At 45.4% G+C, this 27,010-nt stretch overlaps 1 protein-coding gene across 1 annotated transcript in view; it reads left to right on the top strand.

Moving 5' to 3' along the window:
- The window catches only part of GTF2F2 (general transcription factor IIF subunit 2), a 128,767-nt gene that overhangs the window by 32,676 nt on the left and 69,081 nt on the right, over positions 1 to 27,010 (top strand). The window contains exon 5 of the mRNA XM_077344027.1: positions 16,464 to 16,502. Coding sequence (XP_077200142.1) covers positions 16,464 to 16,502 — 39 coding nt within the window. The remainder of the gene's footprint in view (positions 1 to 16,463; positions 16,503 to 27,010) is intronic.

Raw genomic sequence — 27,010 nt, forward strand, 5'->3', positions numbered from 1 at the left:
GCTCCTCACATAACTGAAATATCTTTTCTTGTTACAATGGGCTTCCCTGGCCAATCTTAGCTCACTCTCAGCTTTGGCCTTTCTGATGATTGATCTACAGTGCCTAGTAACCTGTAGGTACTCTTCTTTAGAGCTCTGTCCTTCCCTCCATTTCCTGAACATTTTCCTTTTCTTTCTTAGTTCCTCTTGAAGTTCTCTGTTCATCCAAATAGGCTTCTTAGAGCTCCTGCAGTGTTTTCGTCTTTCTGGGATAGTCATTGATTGAGCATGCAATAGCTCTTGTTTGAGAAGCGCCCACCCTTCACATACTCCCTTCCCTTCCAGCATTCTCGTCCATGGTATGACACTCATCATGTCTCTGAGTTTATTAAAGTTTGCCCTAAGAAAATCCAACATCCGCGTCTGGCTACAAGCTTCCTTGGCTCCCCATCTCAAAAGGAATTCTATGAGGACATGGTCACTTCCCCCTAGGGTCCTCACCTCCTTCACCTCATCCACCAACTCTTGCCTGTTGGTCAGTATTAAGTTCAGTATGGCTGAACCTCTTGTGGGTTCATCTACTATTTGATAAATGAAATTGTCAGCCAGGCAGGTCAGAAACTTGCATGACTGAGGACGCTTCGCAGAGTTTGTTTCCCAGCACTAGTAAATAAGCCCGCTGTTTCCTAAATACAGCGGGCGCTGGGGACCATGAGACCCTTCCCAGGCTGGCTGGCAGCGTTGCCCCCGGGCCCCCCGCAGGTGAGGCTGGACAGGTGGCGGCCTGGGAGGCTTCCTACCGTTGCTGGTGGCCGTGTTGCTCTGAAATGGGCTCGGGAGAGAGCGGAGTCGGGCAGGTCATTGGCGGCGGCAGTGCTGGGTGCGGTGGCGGGTGGGGCCGGGTGCCTGTAACGGCGTCCGCGTCCTCCGGCAGCTATATCGCGATCGGCGGCGGGTGTGCAGCAGGTCTTGCAGCGGGCTTTGGCGCTGTCCTCTTGCAGCCTCTTGGGGCTGGCCGGGGCTGGGACGTCTTCTGAGCATCCACAGCGCCTCTGTTATCGTGTGGGCAGGCCACGCGGCTGCCGGGGGCTCTCACCGCGTCAGGCCGGGAGCAACTGCGAGCCACACTGCGCGCGGCTCACTGTTGCTAGGGCTGGGAATCAGAGGGACCAATCGCCAGGCGCTTCGCGCCTGCCGATTGGTCCCTCCGATTGTCTGTCCAGAGGAAGGGTCCAATCCGGACCCTTCCTCATCACGGGCACATCCCACCCCAGAACCCCTTAGTGTTTTATTTACTCCGCAGTGCCTGCGGCGCCGCAGGCAGTTATTAGATGATGAAGAAAGGGCTGAACTGCTTAACTCCTATTTCTCCTCGTTCTTCTCTTGTGAGAAAAATAGTGAGCAATGTGGCAAAAACACAGGGGACGGGAATGGTGGCCTAGGATCACTGTTGGAATAGTCCAAAAACACCTAGTTTCTTTAAATGAAACAAAGACTTATAGGCCAGATGTACTGCATCCAAGGTTACTAAAAGAACTTGCAGATGTCATCTCTGAACCTCTGTTACTGAAACACAGAATACAGAAACACAGGCAGCCTATTCCACTGCTGAACTACTCTGACTGTGAAAATGTTTTTCCTGATATCTAGCCCATATCGTTGTACTTGTAGTTTAGACCCATTACTGCATGTCGTTTCCTCTGCAGCCAATTGGAACAGCATCCTGCTCTCCTCCAAGTGACAACCTTTCAAATACTTAAAGAGGACTATCATATGACCACTCAACCTCCTTTTCTCCAGGCTGAACATTCCCAAGTCCCTCAAACTATCTTCACAGAGCATGGTCCCTTGGACCCAGATCATCCTTGTCGCTCTCCTCCAGAACTGCACATATTACTCCAGGTGTGGTACTCCAGGTGTGGTCTGCCCAATGGGTCAGAGTAGTTCAGCAGTGGAATAGGCTGCCTAAGGAGGTGGTGAGCTCCCCCTCACTGGCAGTGTTCAAGCAAAGGTTGGATACACATTTTTCTTGGATGCTTTAGGATGATTAGGGCTGATCCTGCGTTGAGCAGGGGGTTGGACTAGATGGCCTGTATGGCCCCTTCCAACTCTATGATTCTATGATTATATGAATTTGGTGATCCAAAGAAGTCAGCATGGATTTGTCTCCAACAGGTCCTGTCAGACCAACCTGGTTTCCTTTTTTGACCAAACGTTATTCCGATCTTCAAAAAAGGGAGGAAGGATGACCCAGGAAACTACAGACCAGTGAGTCTGACCTCTGTTGTGGGGAAGATAATGGAGCAGATATTAAAGGGAGCGATCTGCAAACATCTGGAGGACAATTTGGTGATCCAAGGAAGTCAGCATGGATTTGTCTCCAACAGGTCCTGCCAGACCAACCTAGTTTCCTTTTTTGACCAAGTAACAGGTTTGCTGGATCGTGGAAATTCGATTGATGTTGTTTACTTGGATTTTAGTAAAGCTTTTGATAAGGTTCCTCATGATGTTCTGATGGATAAATTGCAGGACTGCAATCTGGATTTTCAGATAGGTAGGTGGGTAGGGAATTCCCTACTCAATGGTGTTTCATCGGATGGGAGGGACGTGAGTAGTGAGGTACCTCAGGGCTCGGTGCTCAGTCCGGTACTTTTTAACATATTTATTAATGATCTAGATGAGGAGGTGGAGGGACTACTCATCAAGTTTGCAGATGACACCAAATTGGGAGGACTGGCAAATATTCCAGAAGATAGAGACAGAGTTCAACGAGATCTGAACTCAATGGAAAAACGGGCAAATGAGAACAAGATACAATTTAATAAAGATAAGTATAAAGTTCTGCATCTGGGTCAGAAAAATGAAAAGCATGCCTACTGGATGGGGGATACGCTTCTAGGTAACACTGTGTGTGAACGAGACCTTGGGGTACTTGTGGATTGTAAACTAAACATGAGCAGGCAGTGTGATGCAGCGGTAAAAAAGGCAAATGCCATTTTGTGCTGTATCAACAGGGGCATCACATCAAAATCACAAGATGTCATAGTCCCATTGTATACGGCACTGGTCAGACCACACCTGGAGTACTGTGTGCAGTTCTGGAGGCCTCACTTCAAGAAGGACGTTGATAAAATTGAAAGGGTACAGAGGAGAGCGACGAAGATGATCTGGGGCCAAGGGACCAAGCCCTATGAAGATAGGTTGAGGGACTTGGGAATGTTCAGCCTGGAGTAAAGGAGGTTGAGAGGGGACATGATAGCGCTCTTTAAGTATTTGAAAGGTTGTCACTTGGAGGAGGGCAGGATGCTGTTTCTGCTGGCTGCAGAGGAGAGGACACGCAGTAATGGGTTTAAACTTCAAGTACCACGCTATAGGCTAGATATCAGGAAAACGTTTTTCACAGTCAGAGTAGTTCAGCAGTGGACTAGGCTGCCTAAGGAGGTGGTGAGCTCCCAATCACTGGAAGTCTTCAAGCAAAGGTTGGATACACACTTTTCTTGGATGCTTTAGGATGCTTAGGGCTAATCCTGCGTTGAGCAGGGGGTTGGACTAGATGGCCTTTATGACCCCTTCCAACTCTATGATTCTATGATTCTATAATTTCACTTTCTTGTCCTTGCAGTTGTTCTATGGTGTCCCTATTCTTTTTCTTGCTTGAAATATAACTATGGAAGCCTTTTTTGTTATGTTTAGCATTTCTTTATAACCTAAGTTCATATTGAGCTTTAGCTTTTCTAACACTTTCCCTACAATTATTGGTTATTTTTTTATAATTCTTGCTAATAAGGCCTTCCTTCCATGTCCTAAATGACTCTTTTTTATTCCTGAAATCTTTTGACAACTGTTTATGGAACCAACTTGTTTTCCTTAGGCTTCTTCCATCTTTTCTTAAGGGAATTGTTTCTGATTGAGCCTTCAGTATTTCACTTTTAAGAAACTCCCAGCCCTTTTGGTCTCCCATCTCTTTAAGTCTTTCTGACCACGGGAATCTACGCAACATACCTTTAAGTCTGTGAAAATCAGCTTCCCTGAAGTCCAGTCTATACGTATGACTACGTAAAGGTTTTCTCTTTCCCATGATTGAAAATTCCAAAAGCACATGGTCACTACTACCAAGTGTGTCCACTACTTCTACCTCATCTACCAGTTCTTCCCTATTGATGAAAATCAAGCCTAAAATAGCAGAGCCTCTGGTTGCCCTCTCTACTTTCTGGGAAATGAAGCTGTTGGCAAGACAACTTAAGAATTTAACGGAGTTTGCATTTTTAGCAGAGTTGGTCTTCCAACAGATATATAGGTAATTGAAATCACCCATGACGACTGTTTCCCCCTTTTTTGAAAATTGTGTAATTTGGTCTAGCAGTATTTCATTCAAGTCCTCTGACTGGCTTGGTGGGCTATAGCAGACCCCCACAATAATACTCTCATTTCCTACTCCTTTAATATTTACCCAAATACACTCAACTGAACTTTCATGCTCGGGTACCTGTATTTCTTCACAAGTATAAAGATTCCTAACATATATTGCTACACCTCCCCCCTTCTTTTCTTGTCTGTCCCTTCTGAACAAATTGTACCCCTCAATTCTAGTATTCCAGTTGTGAGTATTATCTCACCACGTTGCTGTGATTCCTATTAGGTCATAGCCCCCTTCCTCAATTACGACTACTAGTTCCTCCTGCTTGTTTCCCGTGCTCTGTGCATTAGTGTAGAGACATCATAGTCCATCCTTTGTGTGCCTCATGGTTTTAGTTTTTGAACTTCCTTGTAAGCTAGTAGTTCCCTGCTTATGTAACATTCTCTGTAGATTTGAGATCTTCTCATATTCAGATCTTGCCATCACACCAAGTTCTGAATTTACGTCTCGCTCCTCCTTTGTGTCTAGTTTTAAGCCCTCTTCAACAGGTTTGCAAGGGTTCTCCCAAAAATACTTTTTCCATCCCTTGTGAGGCGCATGCTGTCTCCTGATAATAGTCCCTCATATTGACATAATTGACCATGATCCAGAAACCCAAACCGTTCCCGTCGACACCATTGACGTAGCTAGTCATTTACTTGCATCATTTTTTTCTCTCTTCCTATGCCTCGGCCACTGACAGGAAGGACTGGTGAAAACATGACCTGTGCTCCCAGGTCCTTTACCTTTTCCCCCAGATCCACAAAGTCTTTTTTAATATGTCCCATGTTCTGCTGGGCAGTATCATTTGTTCCTACATGGATGAGAAGGAAGGGCTAATGATCTGTGGGCTTGATGAGCCTGTCCAGCTGTTCTGTCACATCCTTGATGCGTGCACCAGGTAGGCAGCAGACCTCTCGTGATATGAAGTCCGGTCTACACACTTTGGCTTCTACACTTCTTAGCAAGGAATCCCCAGTTACCAGTACCCGTTTCTTTCTATCCTTGGGAGCAGAACTAAAACTCTTTCTTGTGGGGGACTGTGAAGTGTTTCCTGAGCTTTGTGGGGTCTTTGGGGTGGAAGAATGCCAGGCTAGTGAGAAAACAAACTGCTCTTTATTTCAGCAGTCAGTACATATTGTAGCAGGTGACTAGAAGACCCGGTCCCCCCCCCCCCCCAAAAAAAAAAAAACAAAACAACTTGCACATAGAAACAGACAAAAGAATCACCTGTGGCTACAGGTGGTTGGCTGGATCATAGGTGATTAATTTAACCGATTGGATCTTTGCAGCGTATTGGCTAGTTTCGCGTTGCCTAGATCCTGCCTCGGTTCTCAAGTGTGTTTCTCGGCGAATTGAGAACCCAACATCCCTTTCTCTACTAGGAGATAGTAGACAAAATCCTACAAATAATGGGGTGCCATTCAAGTCTGTGTATACCAGCGTACCTCAGGAGCTGAACCAGCCAGACGACGTCTTGAAGCATGTGCAAGTTGTTGCTTGGTTGGCATCTGTGCAGTAAAGTCTGTTGCTGTCACAGGCTGAAAAGACTGTCAATGCTGGCTTCATCTGCTGGTGCCAGGTCATGTGGACCATGCACTTAGCCTGTCCGTTCTTTGATGAGTGAATACAGTGGAGGTGATCTGGCGGATCAGGTGCTCCTCTAGGAATGGCCTGAAGTCTGCTGACATGAATCGAGTCCTGTTGTCTGTGATGATCGTTTCCAGCAGACAGTGGGGTCGCAAAGAGCTGCTGCAGGACCCTGATGACTACAGTAGATGTTTCATAGGGAATGACCTCCAGCCACTTGGAGAATGAGTCCATCATGTCCAGGAACATGTGTTCCTGGAAAGGGCCAGGGAAGTTAATGTGCAACTGGAACCAGGGATTCTTAGTTGATTCCCATGACTGCACTGGAGGTTGTGTCATCTTGGGGCGACATTCTTGGCTGGTCCCCTTATTGTAGACCCAGTATGTGGTGTCGCAGAACTGGCAAGAGCTCTGTGCATTCTGCGCCCTACAACTGGTACAGGATCCATGGGCAGGCACTGCGAACTTTCACGTGTACAGGTGTCAGCATAGTCCACTTTGGTCACGTCTGCTTCTGTGGCTTCCAGCGGCTGAGTGTGGTGCTCAGGATCATTGTGGCAACATGTTGCCTCGGATGGTATGAGTGCTGCGGGCAGTGGATTCAATGGCAACAGTGTCCTCTAGCACATCCTTGAAGGAGGAGCCCTCTTCTTGTGAACAGTTCGTGCTGGGTGTGCTAGTGCTGAGGCTGCAGACAAGTCAGTCTTGGAGAAACTCCTCGAGGCTAAAATTGAAAAAAATGGAAAGGGTACAGAGGAGACCGACGAGGATGATCTGGGGCCAAGGGATGATGGCATTGGCCAAGAGGTAGTGGCGCAACTGCGTCTTGGATGATAGCTAGTGGGTAGGGTGGCTAAAATCGAAGGTTTAAGTCTGGCCCAAGGAAGCGATGGTGTTCATTTGCTGAGTCTGCTCCCCAGGCAGTGCATTCAGCGGTTGGATGGTTCCCTCCTTGGTGGGTACGTATGAAGAATGGCAGGCTACTGGGCCAATGAACAGCACTTTATTAGTGATTCTGCAATGAGTATATGTTGTAGCAGGTGACAACAAGACAGAAATCCCCCAAGAGAACCCCTGCTTATATAGCCAGACAAAAGAATCACCCATGGCCAAGCACAATTGGCTGGATTGTACATGATTAATTTAAACATATTGGATCCCACAGGCAAGGATCGTTGAAACACATTGGTTGGTTTCACATCTGCCTGGATCCTGCCTTGGATTTCAATCTCGGTCCACAGCAGATCCACATAAACAACAACAGTAGTGCCTTGACCTGGGTGTTGTGGGAGAGCCTGAACACCTTAGAATTCAGGAGCTAAGTAGGGTCAGTCCTGGTGAGTATTTGGATAGGAGACCACCAAGGAAGTCCGGTGTCTCTATGCAGAGGCAGGCCATGGCAAACTGCTCTGTTCATCTCTAGCCTTGAAAACTCTGTGGCATTGCCAGGCTACTCCCACCATGGCCAAAAGGTTCTCCTCTCTTATGATGACTTCTTAAATGGCTGTTCAGGCTGAAAAACAAGGGCTGAAGTTGTTCCCTACCTTCTCTGGACTGTTTTCCATTGCTCTTGTTCGTGTGTGAAATATATAAATTGCACTTAACATCGCCATATTTACATCTTTGGTTGCCATGCAACAATGTGAGCTGTGATTTAGGTTATTTTTGTCTCCCTTTTCTAGTTTTGTTTCTGTTCTGCATTGGTTGTATATATATCAATATCAGCATGTCACCAGAAACAAACTTGCTTTTTTCCAACAACCTGGGGAGCAGTGCCATTCTATTTTAAGCGTTGAGTGGTCCCTGGTGATAAAAAGGTTGGGGACCACTGTCCTAAGAGATACATCAGGCTAGCAAGGTTAAAACAATACAATGCTTCCAGGAGATATATGAGAGAGAGAGAGACCTCGGGCCTCTAAACTATAAACAGTAAAGGTAACCCCTGTGCAAGCACTTGGTCATGTCTGACCCTTGGGGTGACAGCCTCTAGCATTTTCATGGCAGACTCAATACGGGGTGGTTTGCCAGTGCCTTCCCCAGTCATTACCGTTTACCCCCCAGCAAGCAAGCTGGGTACTCATTTTACCGACCTCGGAAGGATGGAAGGCTGAGTCAACCTTGAGCCGGCCGCTGGGATTGAACTCCCAGCCTCATGGGCAGAGCTTTCAGACAACATTTCTGCTGCCTTACCACTCTGCGCCACAAGAGGCTCTTCATAAAAAATACTACACAGTTAAAGCAGGGCATAAACAGGTCAAGGGACAGCCCATAGCAAGTACATAAGAACAGGTGAACAGGCACAGTGGCTTCCAAAAGTATTCATTCCCCTCAGTGTTTGTCTTGTTGCATTACAACCTGGAACTAAGTTGGGGTGGAGGTGGTTGTGAAGAAGTGTTGGTTCCAATCGCCTTCCCTTTCCTCTCCCCACAACAGACACCCTGTGAGGGAGGTGAGGCTGTGAGAGCCCTGATATTAATGGTTGGAACAGCTTTATCATTGCTTTGGTGAGCTTTGTGCTCTGTGGGGTCACACTGGCTGGAGGTCTCTGGCCTCAACCAGGGCCGGAGCCTTTTTGGCCTTGGCCCCTGCCTTGTGGAATGAGCTCCTGGAAGAGCTGAGGGCCTTGCAGGAACTGTCAGTTCCACGGAGCCTGCAAGACAGTTCTTCCACCAAGCATTTGGTTGAGGCCAGGTAGAGGAGGGGCTTTCCCCCACCCCCATGCTGGTGGTGTCATTTTGGGAGACCTGGGTCAATGGCTTGGATGGGTGTTGGGTAGCGGGAATGAGTACAAGGGGTGTTTTAATGATGTTCTGTTTTTAACTGATGTTCGCTGCCGCAAGCCAAGTAGCCTGGGAGCGGTGGCCTATAAGACCTATCTGTCAGTCTATCAAGGTAGATGGGGAGCATTGGTGCGCAACAATCTTCAAGTCATGCTACAGATTATCAGAATCACACTGTATTAAGCCGTGGGGAACTAGCAGAGTGAGAGGTCGGTAACATAGCATTAAAAGATTGAATGCCAATGTTTAACAGGTTACTGAACCCTTAAGAACTCAAGGCAATCACCGTTGGTAAATTATGAAAATAGTAGCAGTCTTTATTAGAAAGAAAATAATAAAAGCATAAATATATCTAACACATCTATCAAGCAGTTGTTTAGAGAGGAATCAGGGTGGGAAAAGAGGCTTCAGTATAATTACTGTTTCTGTAGAGTAGAGTCAGAGAGTGGTGACACAAGTCAGCTTGAAGCAAGGTTCCAATGGATCCTGAGTTGAAAAGCACTCAGAGTAACTGTGTTATAGCTACTGTTTATATAGGTTTTTGGGGAAGGGGCTTTGTGATGCGGCCCAGGTGAGCACATGGTGGAATTTTCCATAGAGCAGGATGTTGGGCAATGCCCTGGCCAGGTCTGGGGATGGCCGTTGATAGGCTTAAACAAAGGTGTTAATGGGTCTTAGAAAATGGAGCGATCATGTCTCAATAGGTCAGTTGCTGGGTTTGGGGAAGAGATTTCCCATGGCAGAAGGGCCAAGTAGCAGTGATATGAAAGACAAAGACATTTGCCTAGGAGCCCCTGGGCAAATAGGTTTTAGCCAGTCCACTATATCAGCAATACAATAGGAGAGGGGAGGGTTAGGAGGAGAGCAGTATTGAGTTAGGGGATACCTGTGTCAGGCAGAGGCTGTCATTCTGAACTTGTGGCTGAGAGCAAACTCTTTTAGATGGATTCTGACCTGGCTTGACAGTCTTTAACAGTGTCATAGCTTTGGCTTAAGCCTAAACTATGGAGGGGTGCCACTGGTTGTAGAAGACAGTATGCCAGTCAGTGAGGTAGGGGTCCTGCCATACATAACAGGATTCTCAATTGGACTGAAGTTTGGGCTTTGATTAGGACATTAACATTCTTCCCTTTAAACCATTCTATATACAGCTTTAGCTGTATATTTAGGGTCATTGTCCTGTTGGAATGTGGACCTTTGTCCTAGTCTCACATCTTTGAAAGGTTGAAACAGGTTTTTCTCAAGAATTGCCCTTTATTTAAAAGGATACAAGCATTAAGATATAAGGATTTGCTAACCAATTGAATCCAAATTAAAAGCTGGGATCAACTAATTGTGAGGATCTTCAATTACTCAGAAAAACAAACTCTTGGCGGGTAGTTGAAAAATTCTTTATGGAGTAAGAAAGTACTCTATAATCGTAGAATCATAGAGTTGGGACCTTCTTGGTCATCTAGTCCAACACCTTGCACTATGCGGGACACTCACAACCCTGTCGCTCATCCAGTGAAATCTGCCACCCCCTTAAACCTTCACAGAATCAGCCATTCAATCAGATGGCTATCCAGCCTCTGTTTAAAATTTTCCAAAGATGGAGAATCCACCACCTCCCGAGGAAGCCTGTTCCACTGAGAAACCACTCTGTCAGGAACTTCCTCTGAATGTTTAGACTAAATTTCTTTTGAATTAATTTCATCCCACGGGATCTGGTCCGTCCTTCCAGGACAAGAGAGAACAACTCTGCTTCATCCTCTACATGGCAGCCTTTTTAATACTTGAAAATGGCTATCATATCCTGCCTCATTCATCTCATCTCCAGGCTAAACAGACCAAGCTTCCCCAACCTTTCTTCATACATCTTGGTCTCCGAACCCCTCACCAGCTTTGTTGCCTTTGTGTCCTCTGAACACGCTCCAGCTTGTCTACATTCCTCTTCAACTGGGGTGCCCAAAACTGAACACAGTACTCCAAGTGAGTCCTTATTAAATTTGCAGATGACACTGAACTGGGAAGGGTAACAAACACTAGAAAACAGAATCAGAATACAAGATAATCTTGATAGGCTAGAAAACTGGGCTAGAATTGCTTGCTTGCTTGCTTCTTTCCTTCCTTCCTCCACAATCACAACAATACCCTCACCTGGTCAGCAGCAGCAGCTCTCCATGCTCCCAGCTGTCTGAGCTCTGCCTCCCAGCAGAGCAGTGGGCAGGCCCCTGCTTCTTTCCTTCTTCTTCAATCACCATAGCAATAGCTTCACTTGAGCAGCAGCAGCAGCAGCAGCTCTTTCCACGTGCTCCCAGCAGTTCTTACTTTTTCCATGTGGTATCCTTGTACTTCAACTGCACTAATAATATCTATTGTCAGGATTCCCAAAATTTCCTGAGCCACAGATTTTCCATTTGTGTGCTTATTAGGCATTTGGCTGGGAATTATGCTCTGGAGTACTCATGTATCCAAATCATAGCCTTCCCTGAGGTCTGGATCAGGAGCACCTTTGAGGCCTTGTTTTATGGTAAAGCTTCAGGGCTGGTTATAGGTTCTTCAGGCTTATTTTTCACATTCCTTTCCTCCTCAGGGCAGTTAGTTGGCTTTGTTCTTCTCTGGCTCTCTTCCATTGATGAATAGAGAGTAGACCCTAAGGCAGGCATTGTCCAAAAGTAGTTTGTCATCTATGCATCCAGAAGAAAGGTTTCTTTTAACTTCTCACCACCTCTGATGTTGGTTATTCCTGTTGCTGGGGCAGGAGATCAGTGTAATTTACCATAGTGTATATTTGCATTAGAGCCTCTTGTGGCGCAGAGTGGTAAGGCAGCGATATGCTGTCTGAATCTGTCTGCCCATGAGGTTGGGAGTTCAATCCCAGCAGTCGGCTCAAGGTTGACTCAGCCTTCCATCCTTCCGAGGTCGGTAAAATGAGTACCCAGCTTGCTGGGGGGTAAATGGTAATGACTGGGGAAGGCACTGGCAAACCACCCCGTATTGAGTCTGCCAAGAAAACGCTAGAGGGCGTCACCCCAAGGGTCAGACATGACTCGGTGCTTGCACAGGGGATACCTTTACCTTTACCTTTATATTTGCATTTATTTTTGGGCTCTGTTGTATTGTGAGCATCCTCTGCCTCTATAGGTTTTTTTCTGTGGTGGAGTTTCCCTTTTCATGCTGGAGATACTATTGTTTAATGGCTTTCTAGGGTAAGTTGGCTTACTCTCTCCATTCTTTGGCTTACTCTCTCCATTCTTTGACACTACTAACCTTTACCCTAAACTTTAGGTGGAATCTGGGGGTCTTTTAAGCTTGCACAGAGGGGGGCGTTCGCTATCTTCAAAAACTCTTGTGAGATAGATATCAAAGTTCTTTAAGTACCTCTGTCTACTTAAGAGAAGAGATGGTAAACTGGTGGAGTTAAAGGATATAATTAGTCTCTTATGATAATTCCTGCATGGAAGCCACTGAATGTTTACAATCCCCCAGCCTGACTTTTTTCCAGTATCTTACTGAGAGAACATTCCACAGCCCTTCTTATGTCCTATCTGCCATAGTTTACTCTAAGACTGTCAACAAGCAGGGTCAACTTTGTTGGGTGTAGACAGTTTTTGTGTAGCATTTTAACAGGATTAATAGTAGGCGTAAAAGCAGAATTCCTTGAGTCCAGGTAGTGCATACCTGAGACGGCCACACCTTTTATGGAACGTGGAGCTTTAATAAGCATAGCTAAGCTGTTAATATCTCTGGTTCGTGCCGTTGTTCTTATCTTTCCAGGAAAGCAGGAGAGCAGTTCATTGGTAACTAGAACTAAAGCCCATTTTATGCGGGGATAAAATGGGTGCTAGGAACCGCAGCCCGGGGAAACCTTCACTTCCTGGGGCCTGGCTCGGCGCAGGCAGGCAGCTGCGATCTGGGGCATTCTCCCAGGGCCAGGGACAGCCTCGACGTGTCAGCGATGTGGCGAGGCTGTTTTGGGGGCGGGGAGAAGGCCACTGGGCATCCTGGCATGGGCGCGCAATATGGGGCGTTCTCACGGCCCCAGGAACAGCCTTGATGCGGCGGCGGCGCCGCAAGGCTGTTCTCAGGCAGGGAGAAGGGAGCTGGGCAGCCGTCCAGGCGATGGTGACGTGGGGTGTGCTCCGCTGGGCAGCTTACCATTCCTCCGGGCGGCGGGGCAGGTTGTGAGAGGCGCGGCTGCGAGGAAGTGGGGCGGCTGGGGCTGGGGGGCGGGGCTGCAGCGGCGTGGCGTCCAGGGCAACCAGGCATGCGCGGAGGTCCGTGCATGCCTGGTTCATTCCTGCGGCGTGCGAGAGGCCGTGCTGTGTGGAAGAGGCACAGCGCGGCCTAGGTATGGCACCGCAGCAAGCAGAGGAAAGGGGCAGGGAAGCGGAGGACAGCGTGAATGTAAGTACGGTAGCGGCGAGGGTCCGGGGAAAGGGACGGTCAGAGTGGGTGTGGGCAGGGGTGGGAGGGTGGCGGTTTGAGAGGCGGCCGGTAGGCGTGGGGTCGTCGTGAAGGGGATGGGGGATCGAGGGGGTAGTCGGAAGTGGCTGGGTGGGTGAGTGCGCTTTGGGGTGGGAAGCAGCGTCGGCGCGGAAGATTCGAAGGGGGGGTTAGTTGAGTGTGGTGGGGGCGGGAAAGGCGTCCTTACTGCTTCATTTTAGCCGTTTTGCAGGAGCGGTTAAGGATGTGGCTCAATGTTGTTTGTATCTTCTCCAGAGTTGTGTTTATTTGATCTATTTTTGTTAATAGATTTATGATAGTCTCCATAACTAAGTTTGTTTTGCTAGCAGTTCCAAGTAGTTCATTCTTGTTTCCTGGCAAGATAAATTCAGGTTCTTAAATTCACCTGGTGGTATAATTAGTGAGGCCAGCTACCTCCTTTCCCTCTCCCTTTCCCTCTCCTTTGCCAGCACAACACAGACTTATTCAGAACCAACAAGCCTGACAATATTTAGAATCATAGAATGGGAAGGGACGTCATGGATCATCTAGTCCAACCCCCTGCACTATGCAGGACACTCACATCCCAATCACTTATCTAATATAACCTGCCACCTCTTTGCCTCCACAGAATCAGCCTCTCCATCAGATGACTATCTAGCCTCTGTATAAAAATTTCCAAAAATGGAGGTGCTTCTGATCTCATTGCCCCAGTTTTTACCCACACTTATTCCTGAGTATTTCCAGCATTTTTTGGGAAATCATTATCTGATAGTCCCAAGAATCCTGTATATTTGGACTGGACATCTGCAAATACGCATCATTAGCTCCTAGTCCATGTCTGTCTGCTGTTCCATAACAACACAGGAGGAATCCTTCTTCTCTCCAGACTCTACACCTGCCTCTCCAGCTCTAGGCCTTGAGAATTAAAATAGCCCCACTCTGGCCATTTTGGCCAAAGAGCATGTGTTGTATTCAGCGTAAAATAGTGATCCAGTTGTAGTGACAAAGTTTTAGTAAAACTGCTGAATTGTCTACAGTAACCTGTGGGCCACAGACCACATGTGGTCCTTCGACTAATTGGAGGTGGGCCCCGAAGGATGCCTTCTCCCCCGCCCAGCCCTTTACTTCATCCCCCCGGCCCTTTACAACACACTTTCGGTGTCATTGTCTCCCATCACTCCCAGATGGGACTATCTCGTTGCAGAGAAACAAGCTCAGGGTTCCCATTGATTTGTCATCGTCATGGGTCATGAGTTAAAATTTCCATGAAAACAAAATGTTCTTTATGTTCATTGTTGTGGCGTGTCTGTATCTTATTTTGAAGGGATGTTTAAACATTACCATAGCGATCAGAGAGCGTTAGGGCAGTGGTTGAGAGTAGAGGAATAAACTACCCCCCCCCCACGGGGCCTCAGTAAAAGGCGTTGAGTGGGCCCCTGTGAGTGGTCCCCGGCATTGAGTGGTCCCCAGTGATAAAAAGGTTGGGGACCACTGGTCTACAGGATTGGGAGGGCAGTCTGTACTTTTAAAAATTCTTAGTTGCATTTGCAAGTGTCTTGCTAGAAAAAGAGGCTGTCTATACATTTGTCCATATGTGATTAATGTTTTCTTATTTGATCTAAAAGCTCTGAGATATGTCTCCATTATTCCCATCTGACAGGTAAACGTGGGTTTTCTTAGGGCCTTTCCTCACTTTACCTTGAAATTTGGCCTCCTGCTTGATGTTGGCAGAGTCATGAGGGCCCTTGCTAGAGAGAAGCTTCTTGTTTCCTTGGCTTTTCAGCTGCATCCCTCTCTTTAAATATTACAGGTGGAACCCTGGATTGAAGCTAGGAGGCCTGGATCCTGCAGCTCAGCTGTGAACTGGTAGTGTGGGCAGCTGATTCCGTCACTGAGAACCTTTTAAAAATACCAGATCATAATGATTCTGTTTTGAGAGCTGGCTTAGCTCAGGTGGGAGTCTAGGAGACAGGCAGTCCTGCAGTCAAAAGGCAATGCCTTCCTTGAGGCTACTTCCAAGGAGCCTGTGCCTGCCAAAGCTTTGACTCCCTTGTTGTCCTGGGTGCAGATGGCTGACGTGGTAATTCTACAGGCAGAGACATGTCCCCATGACAAAGTGGTAGTCAAGGGAGACAGCAATTAGTACAGCTTTCTGTCATGTTTCCCTCCATTAAGCAAGGAAGACACAGCTTAAGCAAGAAACACGCAGTCCAGCCCCACTATAAAAATGGAGAAGCCCAGATGTAGTACTCTTCTTTGAAAGGAAGGTGGCAACAGGCACCATTACAAGGGAGGGCTCTTTCAGCCATCAAATTCCTCTTCTCTGAGTATTGGGTGGCAGAAAATATCAGTAACTTGGAGCCCAATGTTTTGGACATTTCTTCAGGGGAGATGTCATGCAGTTATGCAACTCTGGGAACAAGGATTTTCCATTGCCTGTCCTGGAGCTTCATTTGGAAGGTCAGAATCATAGCATCATAGAATCATAGAGTTGGAAGGGACCATACAGACCATGTAGTCCAACCCCCTGTTGAACGCAGGATCAGCCCAAAGCATCCTAAAGCATCCAAGAAAAGTGTGTATCCAACCTTTGCTTGAAGACTGCCAGTGAGGGGGAGCTCACCACCTCCTTAGGCAGCCTATTCCACTGCTGAACTACAGAGTTCAGACTCACTGGCCTGTAGTTTCCCGGGTCATCCTTCCTCCCTTTTTTGAAGATCGGAATAACGTTTGCTCTCTTCCAATCCTCCGGGACATCTCCAGTCCTTAAAGAGGTCCCGAAGATGATGGACAAGGGTTGTGCAAGTTCTCTGGAAAGTTCTTTGAGCACTCTCGGGTGCATTTCATCCGGCCCAGGGGATTTGGCGGCTTTGGGCTGCTGTTAAACTATGCTCTGAGTGACACACTGGTGTTTAGTTTTGATTGTAATTTTGAAGAGTTGGATCGGGAGGAATGGGGGGTTGACATGAACCTGTAAGAAGGACTAAAGTTGGAAAGAGAAATGTAGCCACATTCAATGTGTGTTAGCTCTGGGTTTATTGCTGCCATATATGCCTTCATAGCTCTGGAGCATTTGTTAATGCTATCTTGATCCAGGAGGCTTTCTCCTACAGGGTTCTCCTTGCGCCCGACATCAGGGGAGTGGGATGAGTCAGTATCGGTGTGGGTTCGGTCAAAAGCTTGGCCATCTGGTTGGAATACCGTCAGCCCAACATGCCTCCAGATTACTCCAGCACATGAGACTCAAGGCCACAAAGTTCTAACCTTCTCTTTGTTGTTGTTTCCAGAGTCCCAGACAGATGACAAAACCGAGAGCAGCAGTGCTGGTAAGTGTGGCTGGCAACAGCTGGATTATGCAACGGATAAATGTTAAGGCCTGCATGTTGCTTTCTAGGTATAAAAACTCTATGATAATTTGACCTTTCCTTAAAAATTACTCCAGAATGTATGAAGTTGGAAACAAAACAAAACAAACCAATTCATTTCTAGAAGTTACTTACATTTTTCTCAGGATTTTAATTCAAAATATAATAAAATCAGAGTCCAGTACTTGAGCTGATAGTACAACGCATCATCAGTGACTTACAACCTGTACTGAGTAATGACAATAATGACAATTTTCCCAAGCAATGGGGGGGTAAACCTTTTCTTTCACACAGACAGCTCCCCAATCTCAATCAACTCCTCACCCACAACAATGCAGCATCTCATGTGAACATGGACATTGGTACTAGAGCTTGCAAGAAACCCAGATGCCAACTGTGCAGCCATATACACCCAGTGCCACAATTACTGGACCTAACAACATCACCTATACCATCAAATGCCTATACACCTGTTCATCTTCCAAATTAGTATATGCCATCAAGTGCCAACAGTGCCCCCCTGTTCTCTACATAGGGCAAACAGGTCAAACCCTACGCCAAAGAATTAATAGGCACAAGTCTGACATCAAAAACCACAAAATTGAAATATCTGTGGGGGAGCACTTCAACCTTCCAGGATATTCAATAGCGGACCTGAGAGTAGCTGCAAAGGGACGTCAAGAACAGGCTAGAAAGGGAGATTGCAGACATGCAGCTTATTACAAAACTCAATACTATGACATATGCAAGACTCAACAGGGACAAAGGTTTTTTTTATCTCACTATTCATGCTAACCTTGTTCAACTTGTGTATCCATATTCCTCACTATATTTTATTTGTGATAATGTGACTGTAAGATGTGACAATGTTATGGAATTTTGAGTTTGACTCCCTGGCCTTGGAATAATTACCAGCAATTCCCTGGGAGGGATGTTTCACAGTTGTATGGAGACGAGTGGAGCAAGCAACATATGGGATGGTGAGAACTTTTGATCACTAATAAAATGCAGTTTGGTTTCTCCCTGTGTTTTTGTAAAGTACACTGAATTCTAGGGGATTGATTGGCTGTTTTGAGAAAGGATTATCATTGGCTGTATTTGGTTGTGATACAGTTTACTGATGTAACAGAATTGATTTTTGCTATATATTTCCCTGTCATGTAAGAAGATCATAATCTGACAAAGACTGCTTGCACTCGAATGCTCACGCCCTGAATAAATCTTTGTTGGTCTTAAAGGTGCTACTGGACTCTGATTTTATTGTGCTACTTCAGACCCATTTGAATCAATTCAAAATATAGATTCAGATTCAGAGTACCTTTATTGGCATAAAATTGCAAAGCATAAAGTGAAAATTTCAAACAGTTTCAGATGTAAAATCTATCATAAAAGATTTTCATTTAAAATTGCCAGTAAAAACTTTGCTACTTTTATAATAGTTGCTGTGTCCCTCACATTTAGTATCATTTTAATCCAGTGTTTCTCATTAACACAGCTGAATTTCAATTTCTTCAGATAATTAGCTAACGGGCGACGAAATACTTCAAATTTAGGACACACCAGAAGTATATGGTACAACGTGTCAGGGACACTACATCCATGTAAACAGTATCTCTCCTGAGGAGGGATCTTCAAAAATCTACCTCAGGTGACATTTGAGGGAAAGATGTTTAAGTGAGCTACTAGAAATGCTCTTCTTAACTGGTGTGTCTCCAAAATTTGGAGATACATGGGCATGGATTTGTAAGATAAGGGAATATCCCAGAAGCGGGGAGAACATACACTGTTGTTAGAGGAGCCCAGAATCTGTGTATAGAGTTCTATAGTGTATAGACTTCTATTCTCTGTGATATTAGCTTTAGTATCGTCCTTTTGTCTTGCATGCTAAGGGATGAGATGTCCAGATCCATAATTTGAAGTTTTTTTTGACATTTTGCCCAGCCAGCTGAAAGAATAAGGGTCACTCAAAAGGTTAATTAACAAACTACCCGTTTTAGCATGGAAATGAATTTTTAACCAGTATTTAAAGGACTGAAACCAAGCCCGGGCTTCTAGACTCTGTTGGCCAAGTTCTGCGACAAGAGTATGATTGGCCACACAGTTTGGGACTCTTAGCAGATTTCTGAAAAAGAAAGATTGGATGTTCTCTAATTTATTATTAAATGCATCCATCCATATTGGGATTCCATAAAGTATCTGAGGAATTATTTTGGCATTGTGGATTTTAATGGCTGCTTGAAGGTTTTTGTTGTCTTTTTGATGATGAAACTTGGCTATAAGGGACAACTGGCCTTTTGCAGATTTGATTGTTTTTTCTCTATGGTTGGCCCAACTGTTGTTATAAGTAAAGTTCATGTCTAAATACTTGTAGTGATTGACCTGTACTATATGTTTACCATCCAGGGAAACTTATATTGGGTCTTTGCAAATACCATGATCTTCGTTTTTTCAAAGTTTATTTTTGGTTGATTGTCACTACAGTAATCTCCGAATGACCAGAGATAGCGTATAAGGCCAACTCGAGTTCTAGATAAGATAACTGTGTCATCTGCATATAAAAGAAGTGGAGTGGGTCTTTTGCCAAGAATGAGGGGATGACCATTAACTTTGTAAAAATAGAAGGGTAAGTCACTTAAGAAAAGGTTAAATAACTGAGGGGCAAGGATGCAACCTTGTTTCACTCCTATGTTTATTTGGATTTTTGGTGTTAAATTTCACTCAGCAGAATATTTGACTTGGCAGTGGTTGTTATGATGGAGCTGTTTTAATAGAAAGAGTAGACGCTGGTCTATGTCTAGATTGTTTAATTTTATCCAGAGTTTCTCTCTGGAAACTGAGTCAAAGGCTGCTTTTAAATCAATAAAGGCAACAAATAATTTGCCCCTCTTAGGTTTGGTGTATTTCTGGTTTAAAAAAGCTAAAACAGTACAATGATCTAAGGTAGTGTATCCCTTCCTAAACCCTATTTACTCTGGTTTCTGTTCAGATCGTATAAATCTTTCAAAATATAGTCATTGGGAAGAAGAAAATGGCAAAGTGCTAGCCTTTCTGGGAACTTTTTCGTGTTCAGTTGCGATAATCACTAAATTCTATAATCCTTGCCTCCTTTGTTCATTTTCCAGGGTATCAATGTGTGACTTGATATTCTAGTGCAGCCACTAGTGCAGATGTGATATGTAGCTTGTTCACTAAGCCCAGATGCTTCAACCTATTATTTAATCTCTTCTCAAAATTAATTAATAGATCAACATTTTAAAATATATAAGCCTAAATATAATTTTGTTTATTGCAGCTCCAACATTTAGAACTGATATTTTTAAAAATAATTTTAATTTTTTTAAAATTTAGAATTGGATTTATAGCTCACTGCTCTTGAAAATTGACTGTGGTGGGTTATATCAGAAGAAAATCCATACAATAAAATCAAATAAAATCTCATTAAAACCCAATTAGTGCAACAAAATCTAACAGGTGACAAAAAAAAAACCATGGCCCTCCTTAAACAGGAAGGCCCTTACAAGGGCAGCATGGGAAGGAAACAGATGTCTGGCACCGAAATTATCAAGGGCCAATGCCAAGGGGGGCCTGTACCATAGAATCATAGAGTTGGAAGGGATCTCATAGGCCATCTAGTCCAACCCGCTGCACTATGCAGGACACTCACATCTTTATCGCTCATCCACTGTAACCTGCCACCCCCTTGAGCCTTCACAGAATCAGCCTCTCCATCAGAAAATGTCCAAAGATGGAGAACCCACCACCTCCTGAGAAAGCCTGTTCCATTGAGAAAGCGCTGTAACTGTCAAGAACTTCTCCCGGAGGTTTAGACTGAATATCTTTTGAATTAATTTCATCCCATTGGTTCTGGTCTGTGCCTCCGGGGCAAGAGAGAACAACTCCGCTCCATCCTCTGTATGGCACCCTTTTAAATACTTGAAGATGGTTTTCAGATCCCCTCTCAGTCGCCTCCTCTCCAGGCTAAACAGACTAAGCTCCCCAACCTTCCTTCATATGTCTTGGTGTCCAAACCCTTCACCATCTTTGTTGCCCTCCTCTGGACATGCTCCAGTATGTCTACATCCCTCTTCAACTGGGGTGGCCAAAACTGAATACAGTACTCCCAAGTGAGGCCGAACCAGAACAGAGTACAGCGGTACCATCACCTCCCGTGATCTGGACATGATACTGTTTGATACAGCCCAAAATCCCATTTGCCTTTTTATCCACCTAGTCACACTGTTGACTCATGTTTAATATATTGTCTACTAAGACTCCTAGACCCTTTTCGCACATGCTACTGCCAAGGCAAGTCTCCCCCATCCTATATTGGTGTGTTTGTTTTTTCCTTCCTAAATGCATTTGTCCCTATTGAACTTCATTTAATTCAGTTTAGCGCACTTCTCGAGCCTATCAAGATTATCCTATATTCTGATTCTGTCTTCGGTTGTGTTTGCTACCCCTCCCAGTTTAGTATTGTCTGCAAATTTAATAAATACCTCCTCTAAACCCTCATCCAAATCATTTATAAATATGTTGAACAACACAGGCCCCAGGACAGATCCGTGGGGCACTCCACTTCTCACTCTTCTCCAAGAGGATGCTGAACCATTAACAAGTACCCTCTGGGTACGATCTGTCATCCAGTTACTGATCCACCTGACAGGATCCATATTGCATTTTACCAACTTTTCAACAAGAATATCATGTGGAACCTTATCAAAAGATTTATTGAAATCCAGGTAGACTGTGTCCACGACATTCCTCTGATCCAGCAAGGTAGCCACCATCTGCTCTAGGCCTGGAACCTGGCCGTAAACTGGCGGAAGAACTATGTTTGGCAGGCCCTATGGAAAGCGGTGAGCTCTCCGAGCGCCCGCAGCTCCTCCGGGAGCTCATTCCACCAGGTAGGGGCCAGGACCGAAAAATTATTTTTCTCAGGTTTGGCTCCACTGGTGGATTGGTTGTGGGTGGAATACAACAAAAACAACAAGCCTTTAATAGCATATAAAAGTACAATATAAAGAGGGAAAGTGCAAAAGGATCCACTGCTATACAGAGAAAACAAAGGCAAAGATCATGCTTTAGAGGAAGACATAATACATTCACGATTTCTCATGGCAAGATATAAAAACTTTGCAACTGGTTCTATTATATTAGGGTTCTGGGATGTCAAAAGAAACTGAATACATTTTGCCCATTTCCTCCCAACCATAGCAGTCCTTTGACTTGACCCTCATGCTACTTCTGGGGGCTCCCTTTCCCCCAGGAGCAGCGTTTGAAGGGGCAGTTTGGCCTGAAGTGAGATGGAAGAGACCAGAAAGTTGCCCTTTGCTAATGAAACCCTTCCTGACCACACAAATTTTGAGTGGGTTCAAGCCATGATCTCATTGCAAGAGTATTAGAAGGAAACATTGCCATAGGTCCTGTTGTTTGTGTACCAATGATACGGCTGATCCCCCAGCGCCAGTACCCTGCCTCACTATTGCACAAGAAGGAAAAGTGTGTATAGAAAAAAACCTACTGAATCTCTTTCCTCTTGGACATTGGTTCTTGGCCTTTGGCTAAGATCAAGTCTATAACAAGTAGATCTTAAGACAGGCTTTTGAATGAGGACCCCGAAATCAACCCAGTCACCAGGAAACTGCAACACCAACACACCAAATGTCCCTTTCATCTGTTAAGCTGTTCTTTGCGATCTGTTACATGTTATACAGAGACATAGGTTACCTTTAATGTCATAAAAATTCGAATATAGATAGCCACAGCATAGATGGACATTCGTGATATTCACTGAAACCTGATGCTCAGGCTAGCATTTTTGCAAATACAAAAGATTGACTCTTAACATTATAGTACATTTGTAGTTTAGCCAATAGAGTAAGATACTTCTCGTTAAGCAGAGCTTTAAGAATTCATTCATTCCTGCAATTCAGCCCCAATCTGGTTACATAGTCTTGAATTGGAATGTGTTGGTTGTGAAGATCCAGACAGGCACCAGGGTTGCGGACTAGGAAATTCTGTGTTTCTTCGCCATGTGGCTGGGCCCGACCCCCTAACCCGAGAGGTGTGTTGCTTGCCAGGGGCGAAAATTAAAGATGTTTCAGAACGGCTGCCCAAACTCCTCAAATCTACGGATCGCTACCCATTTGTGATGGTCCATGTGGGAACGAATGACATGTCCCTGAATACCATCGCTCCTATTAAAAAAGACTATCAAGATCTGGGGAGGAAGCTCAAGCAAATTTGGGCACAAGTGGTATTCTCTTCAATCTTGCCTGTCAAGGGAAGAGGAATGCGTCGGGAGAGGAAGATAATGGAGGTTTATCACTGGCTGCATAGTTGGTGCCGGCAGGAGAGATTTGGTTTCTGGGACCATGGGATACGCTTTCTTGAGGAAGGCCTACTAGCACCTGATGGACTGCACTTATCGAAACTGGGGAAGAATGTGTTTGGCAGGAACCTGGGGAGATTCATCAGGAGAGCTTTAAACTAAAGCCACTAGGGGAAGGAGACGATCAACATAGGGAGTGTATGGAAGGAAAACGATCGGAGGCAGCCCAACCGGCAAGGCCAGCTCATAGGGAACCAAAAGTAAAAGGATTCAGATGTCTTTATACTAATGCACGAATCATGGGCAATAAAAAGGAAGAGCTGGAACTTCTCATGCTGATGGAAAGGTATGATCTAGTAGGCATCACGGAAACTTGGTGGAATGATTCTCATGACTGGAAGGTAATGGTGGATGGATATGAACTGTTCAGAAAAAACAGAATAGATCGAAGAGGTGGAGGAGTGGCACTGTATGTGAGGAAAGGGCTTACCTGTCAGGAAATTCTAGTGAAGGAGAGCATATCTACAGTGGAAAGCATCTGGGTGAAAATAAGCGAGGGGAAAACAAACAGTGTGGTGGTTGGTGTCTGCTACCGACCGCCTGACCAACGAGAGGATGTGGATGCTGCACTTTGTGAGCAGCTTGAGAAAATATCCAAGCGGCAGGACCTTGTCATCATGGGTGACTTCAATTTCCCAGATGTGTGCTGGGAAACAAACTCTGCGAAGCGTCCTCAGTCATGCAACTTTCTGACCTGCCTGGCTGACAATTTCATTTATCAAATGGTAGATGAACCCACAAGAGGTTCAGCCATACTGGACTTAATACTGACCAACAGGCAAGAGTTGGTGGATGAGGTGAAGGAGGTGGGGACCCTAGGGGGAAGTGACCATGTCCTCATAGAATTCCTTTTGAGATGGGGAGCCAAGGAAGCTTGTAGCCAGACACAGATGTTGGATTTTCGTAGGGCAAACTTTAATAAACTCAGAGACATGATGAGTGTCATACCATGGACGAGAATGCTGTAAGGGAAGGGAGCATGTGAAGGGTGGGCACTACTCAAACAAGAGCTATTGCATGCTCAATCAATGACTATCCCAGAAAGACGAAAACACTGCAGGAGCTCTAAGAAGCCTATTTGGATGAACAGAGAACTTCAAGAGGAACTAAGAAAGAAAAGGAAAATGTTCAGGAAATGGAGGGAAGGACAGAGCTCTAAAGAAGAGTACCTACAGGTTACTAGGCACTGTAGATCAATCATCAGAAAGGCCAAAGCTGAGAGTGAACTAAGATTGGCCAGGGAAGCCCATTGTAAAAGGAAAAGATTTTTCAGTTATGTGAGGAGCAAACGTAAAGTAAAGGAGGCAATAGGCCCACTGTTGGGTGCGGATGGACAAACTCTAACGAAAGATGCAGAGAAATCAGAAAGGCTTAGTTCCTATTTTACATCTGTTTTTTCCCACAGGTCAAAGTGTTTAGGCACATCTAGAGATGGCCGTAGCCAAAGGATAGTGTCTGGGTGGCAGGTTAACATGGATAGAGAGGTTGTCGAGAGGCATTTAGTTGCACTGGATGAGTTCAAATCCCCTGGTCCGTATGAAATGCACCCGAGAGTACTCAAAGAACTTTCCAGAGAACTTGCACAGCCCTTGTCCATCATCTTCGGAACCTCTTTAAGGACTGGAGATGTCCCGGAGGACTGGAAAAGAGCAAACGTTATTCCGATCTTCAAAATAGGGAGGAAGGATGACCCAGGAAACTACAGACCAGTGAGTCTGACCTCTGTTGTGGGGAAGATAATGGAGCAGATATCTGGAGGACAATTTGGTGATCCAAGGAAGTCAGCATGGATTTGTCTCCAACAGGTCCTGCCATTACAACCTGGTTTCCTTTTTTGACCAAGTAACAGGTTTGCTGGATCGGGGAAATTCGGTTGATGTCATTTACTTGGATTTTAGTAAAGCTTTTGACAAGGTTCCCCATGATGTTCTTATGGATAAGTTGAAGGACTGCAATCTGGATTTTCAGATAGTTAGGTGGATAGGGAATTGGTTAGAGAACCGCACTCAAAGAGTTGTTGTCAATGGTATTTCATCAGACTGGAGAGAGGTGAGTAGCGGGGTACCTCAGGGCTCGGTGCTCGGCCCGGTACTTTTTAACATATTTATTAATGATCTAGATGAGGGGGTGGAGGGACTACTCATCAAGTTTGCAGATGACACCAAATTGGGAGGACTGGCAAATACTCCGGAAGATAGAGACAGAGTTCAACGAGATCTGAACACAATGGAAGAATGGGCAAATGAGAACAAGATGCAATTTAATAAAGATAAGTGTAAAGTTCTGCATCTGGGTCAGAAAAATGAAAAGCATGCCTACTGGATGGGGGATACACTTCTAGGTAGCACTGTGTGTGAACGAGACCTTGGGGTACTTGTGGATTGTAAACTAAACATGAGCAGGCAGTGTGATGCAGCGGTAAAAAAGGCAAATGCCATTTTGGGCTGTATCAACAGGGGCATCACATCAAAATCACAAGATGTCATAGTCCCATTGTATACAGCACTGGTCAGACCACACCTGGAGTACTGTGTGCAGTTCTGGAGGCCTCACTTCAAGAAGGACGTCGATAAAATTGAAAGGGTACAGAGGAGAGCGACAATGATGATCTGGGGTCAAGGGACGAAGCCCTATGAAGATAGGTTGAGGCACTTGGGAATGTTCAGCCTGGAGAAAAGGAGGTTGAGAGGGGACATGATAGCCCTCTTTAAGTATGTGAAAGGTTGTCGGAGGAGGGCAGGATGCTGTTTCTGCTGGCTGCAGAGGAGAGGACATGCAGTAATGGGTTTAAACTTCAAGTACAACGATATAGGCTAGATATCAGGAAAAAGTTTTTCACAGTCAGAGTAGTTCAGCAGTGGAATAGGCTGCCTAAGGAGGTGGTGAGCTCCCCCTCACTGGAAGTCTTCAAGCAAAGGTTGGATACACACTTTTCTTGGATGCTTTAGGATGCTTAGGGCTAATCCTGCGTTGAGCAGGGGGTTGGACTAGATGGCCTGTATGGCCCCTTCCAACTCTATGATTCTATGATTGCCTGGCAGGCACAGATTAAAATCATGCTCTTTTCTTTGTTTCCCCCCGGAAAATGGATGGCCGGCCGGACCCCCCCCCCCCCAAATACATTTGCCAGCTGTTTGGAAGCAGTGGCTGGATCGCCTGAAACTCCACCCCTCCAAGATGGAGGCCCTGTGGCTTGATAGAATCATAGAATCATAGAAGCCCTGAGGTACCCCGCTACTCACCTCTCTCCAGTCTGATGAAACACCATTGACAACAACTCTTTGAGTGCGGTTCTCTAACCAATTCCCTATCCACTTAACTATATGAAAATCCAGATTGCAGTCCTTCAACTTATCCATCAGAACATCATGGGGAACCTTGTCAAAAGCTTTACTAAAATCCAAGTAAATGACATCAACCAAATTTCCCCGATCCAGCAAACCTGTTACTTGGTCAAAAAAGGAAACCAAGTTGGTCTGGCAGGACCTGTTGGAGACAAATCCATGGTGACTTCCTTGGATCACCAAATTGTCCTCCAGATGTTTGCAGATCGCTCCCTTTAATATCTGCTCCATTATCTTCCCCACAACAGAGGTCAGACTCACTGGTCTGTAGTTTCCCGGGTCATCCTTCCTCCCTTTTTTGAAGATCGGAATAACGTTTGCTCTCTTCCAGTCCTCCAGGACATCTACAGAGGTTCCGAAGATGATGGACAAGGGCTGTGCAAGTTATCTGGAAAGTTCTTTGAGTACTCTCGGGTGCATTTCATCTGGACCAGGGGATTTGAACTCATCCAGTGCAGCTAAGTGCCTCTCGACAACCTCTCTATCCATGTTAACCTGCCACCCAGACACTATCCTTTGGCTACGGCCATCTCTAGATGTGCCTAAACACTTTGACCTGTGGGAAAAAACAGATGTAAAATAGGCACTAAGCCTATCTGCTTTCTCTGCATCTTCCGTTAGAGTTTGTCCATCCGCACCCAACAGTGGGCCTATTGCCTCCTTTACTTTACGTTTGCTCCTCACATAACTGAAAAATCTTTTCTTGTTACAATGGGCTTCCCTGGCCAATCTTA

The sequence above is a fragment of the Paroedura picta genome, chromosome 6 (genome assembly GCF_049243985.1).
Source record: "Paroedura picta isolate Pp20150507F chromosome 6, Ppicta_v3.0, whole genome shotgun sequence".
Taxonomy (NCBI): Eukaryota; Metazoa; Chordata; class Lepidosauria; order Squamata; family Gekkonidae; genus Paroedura; species Paroedura picta.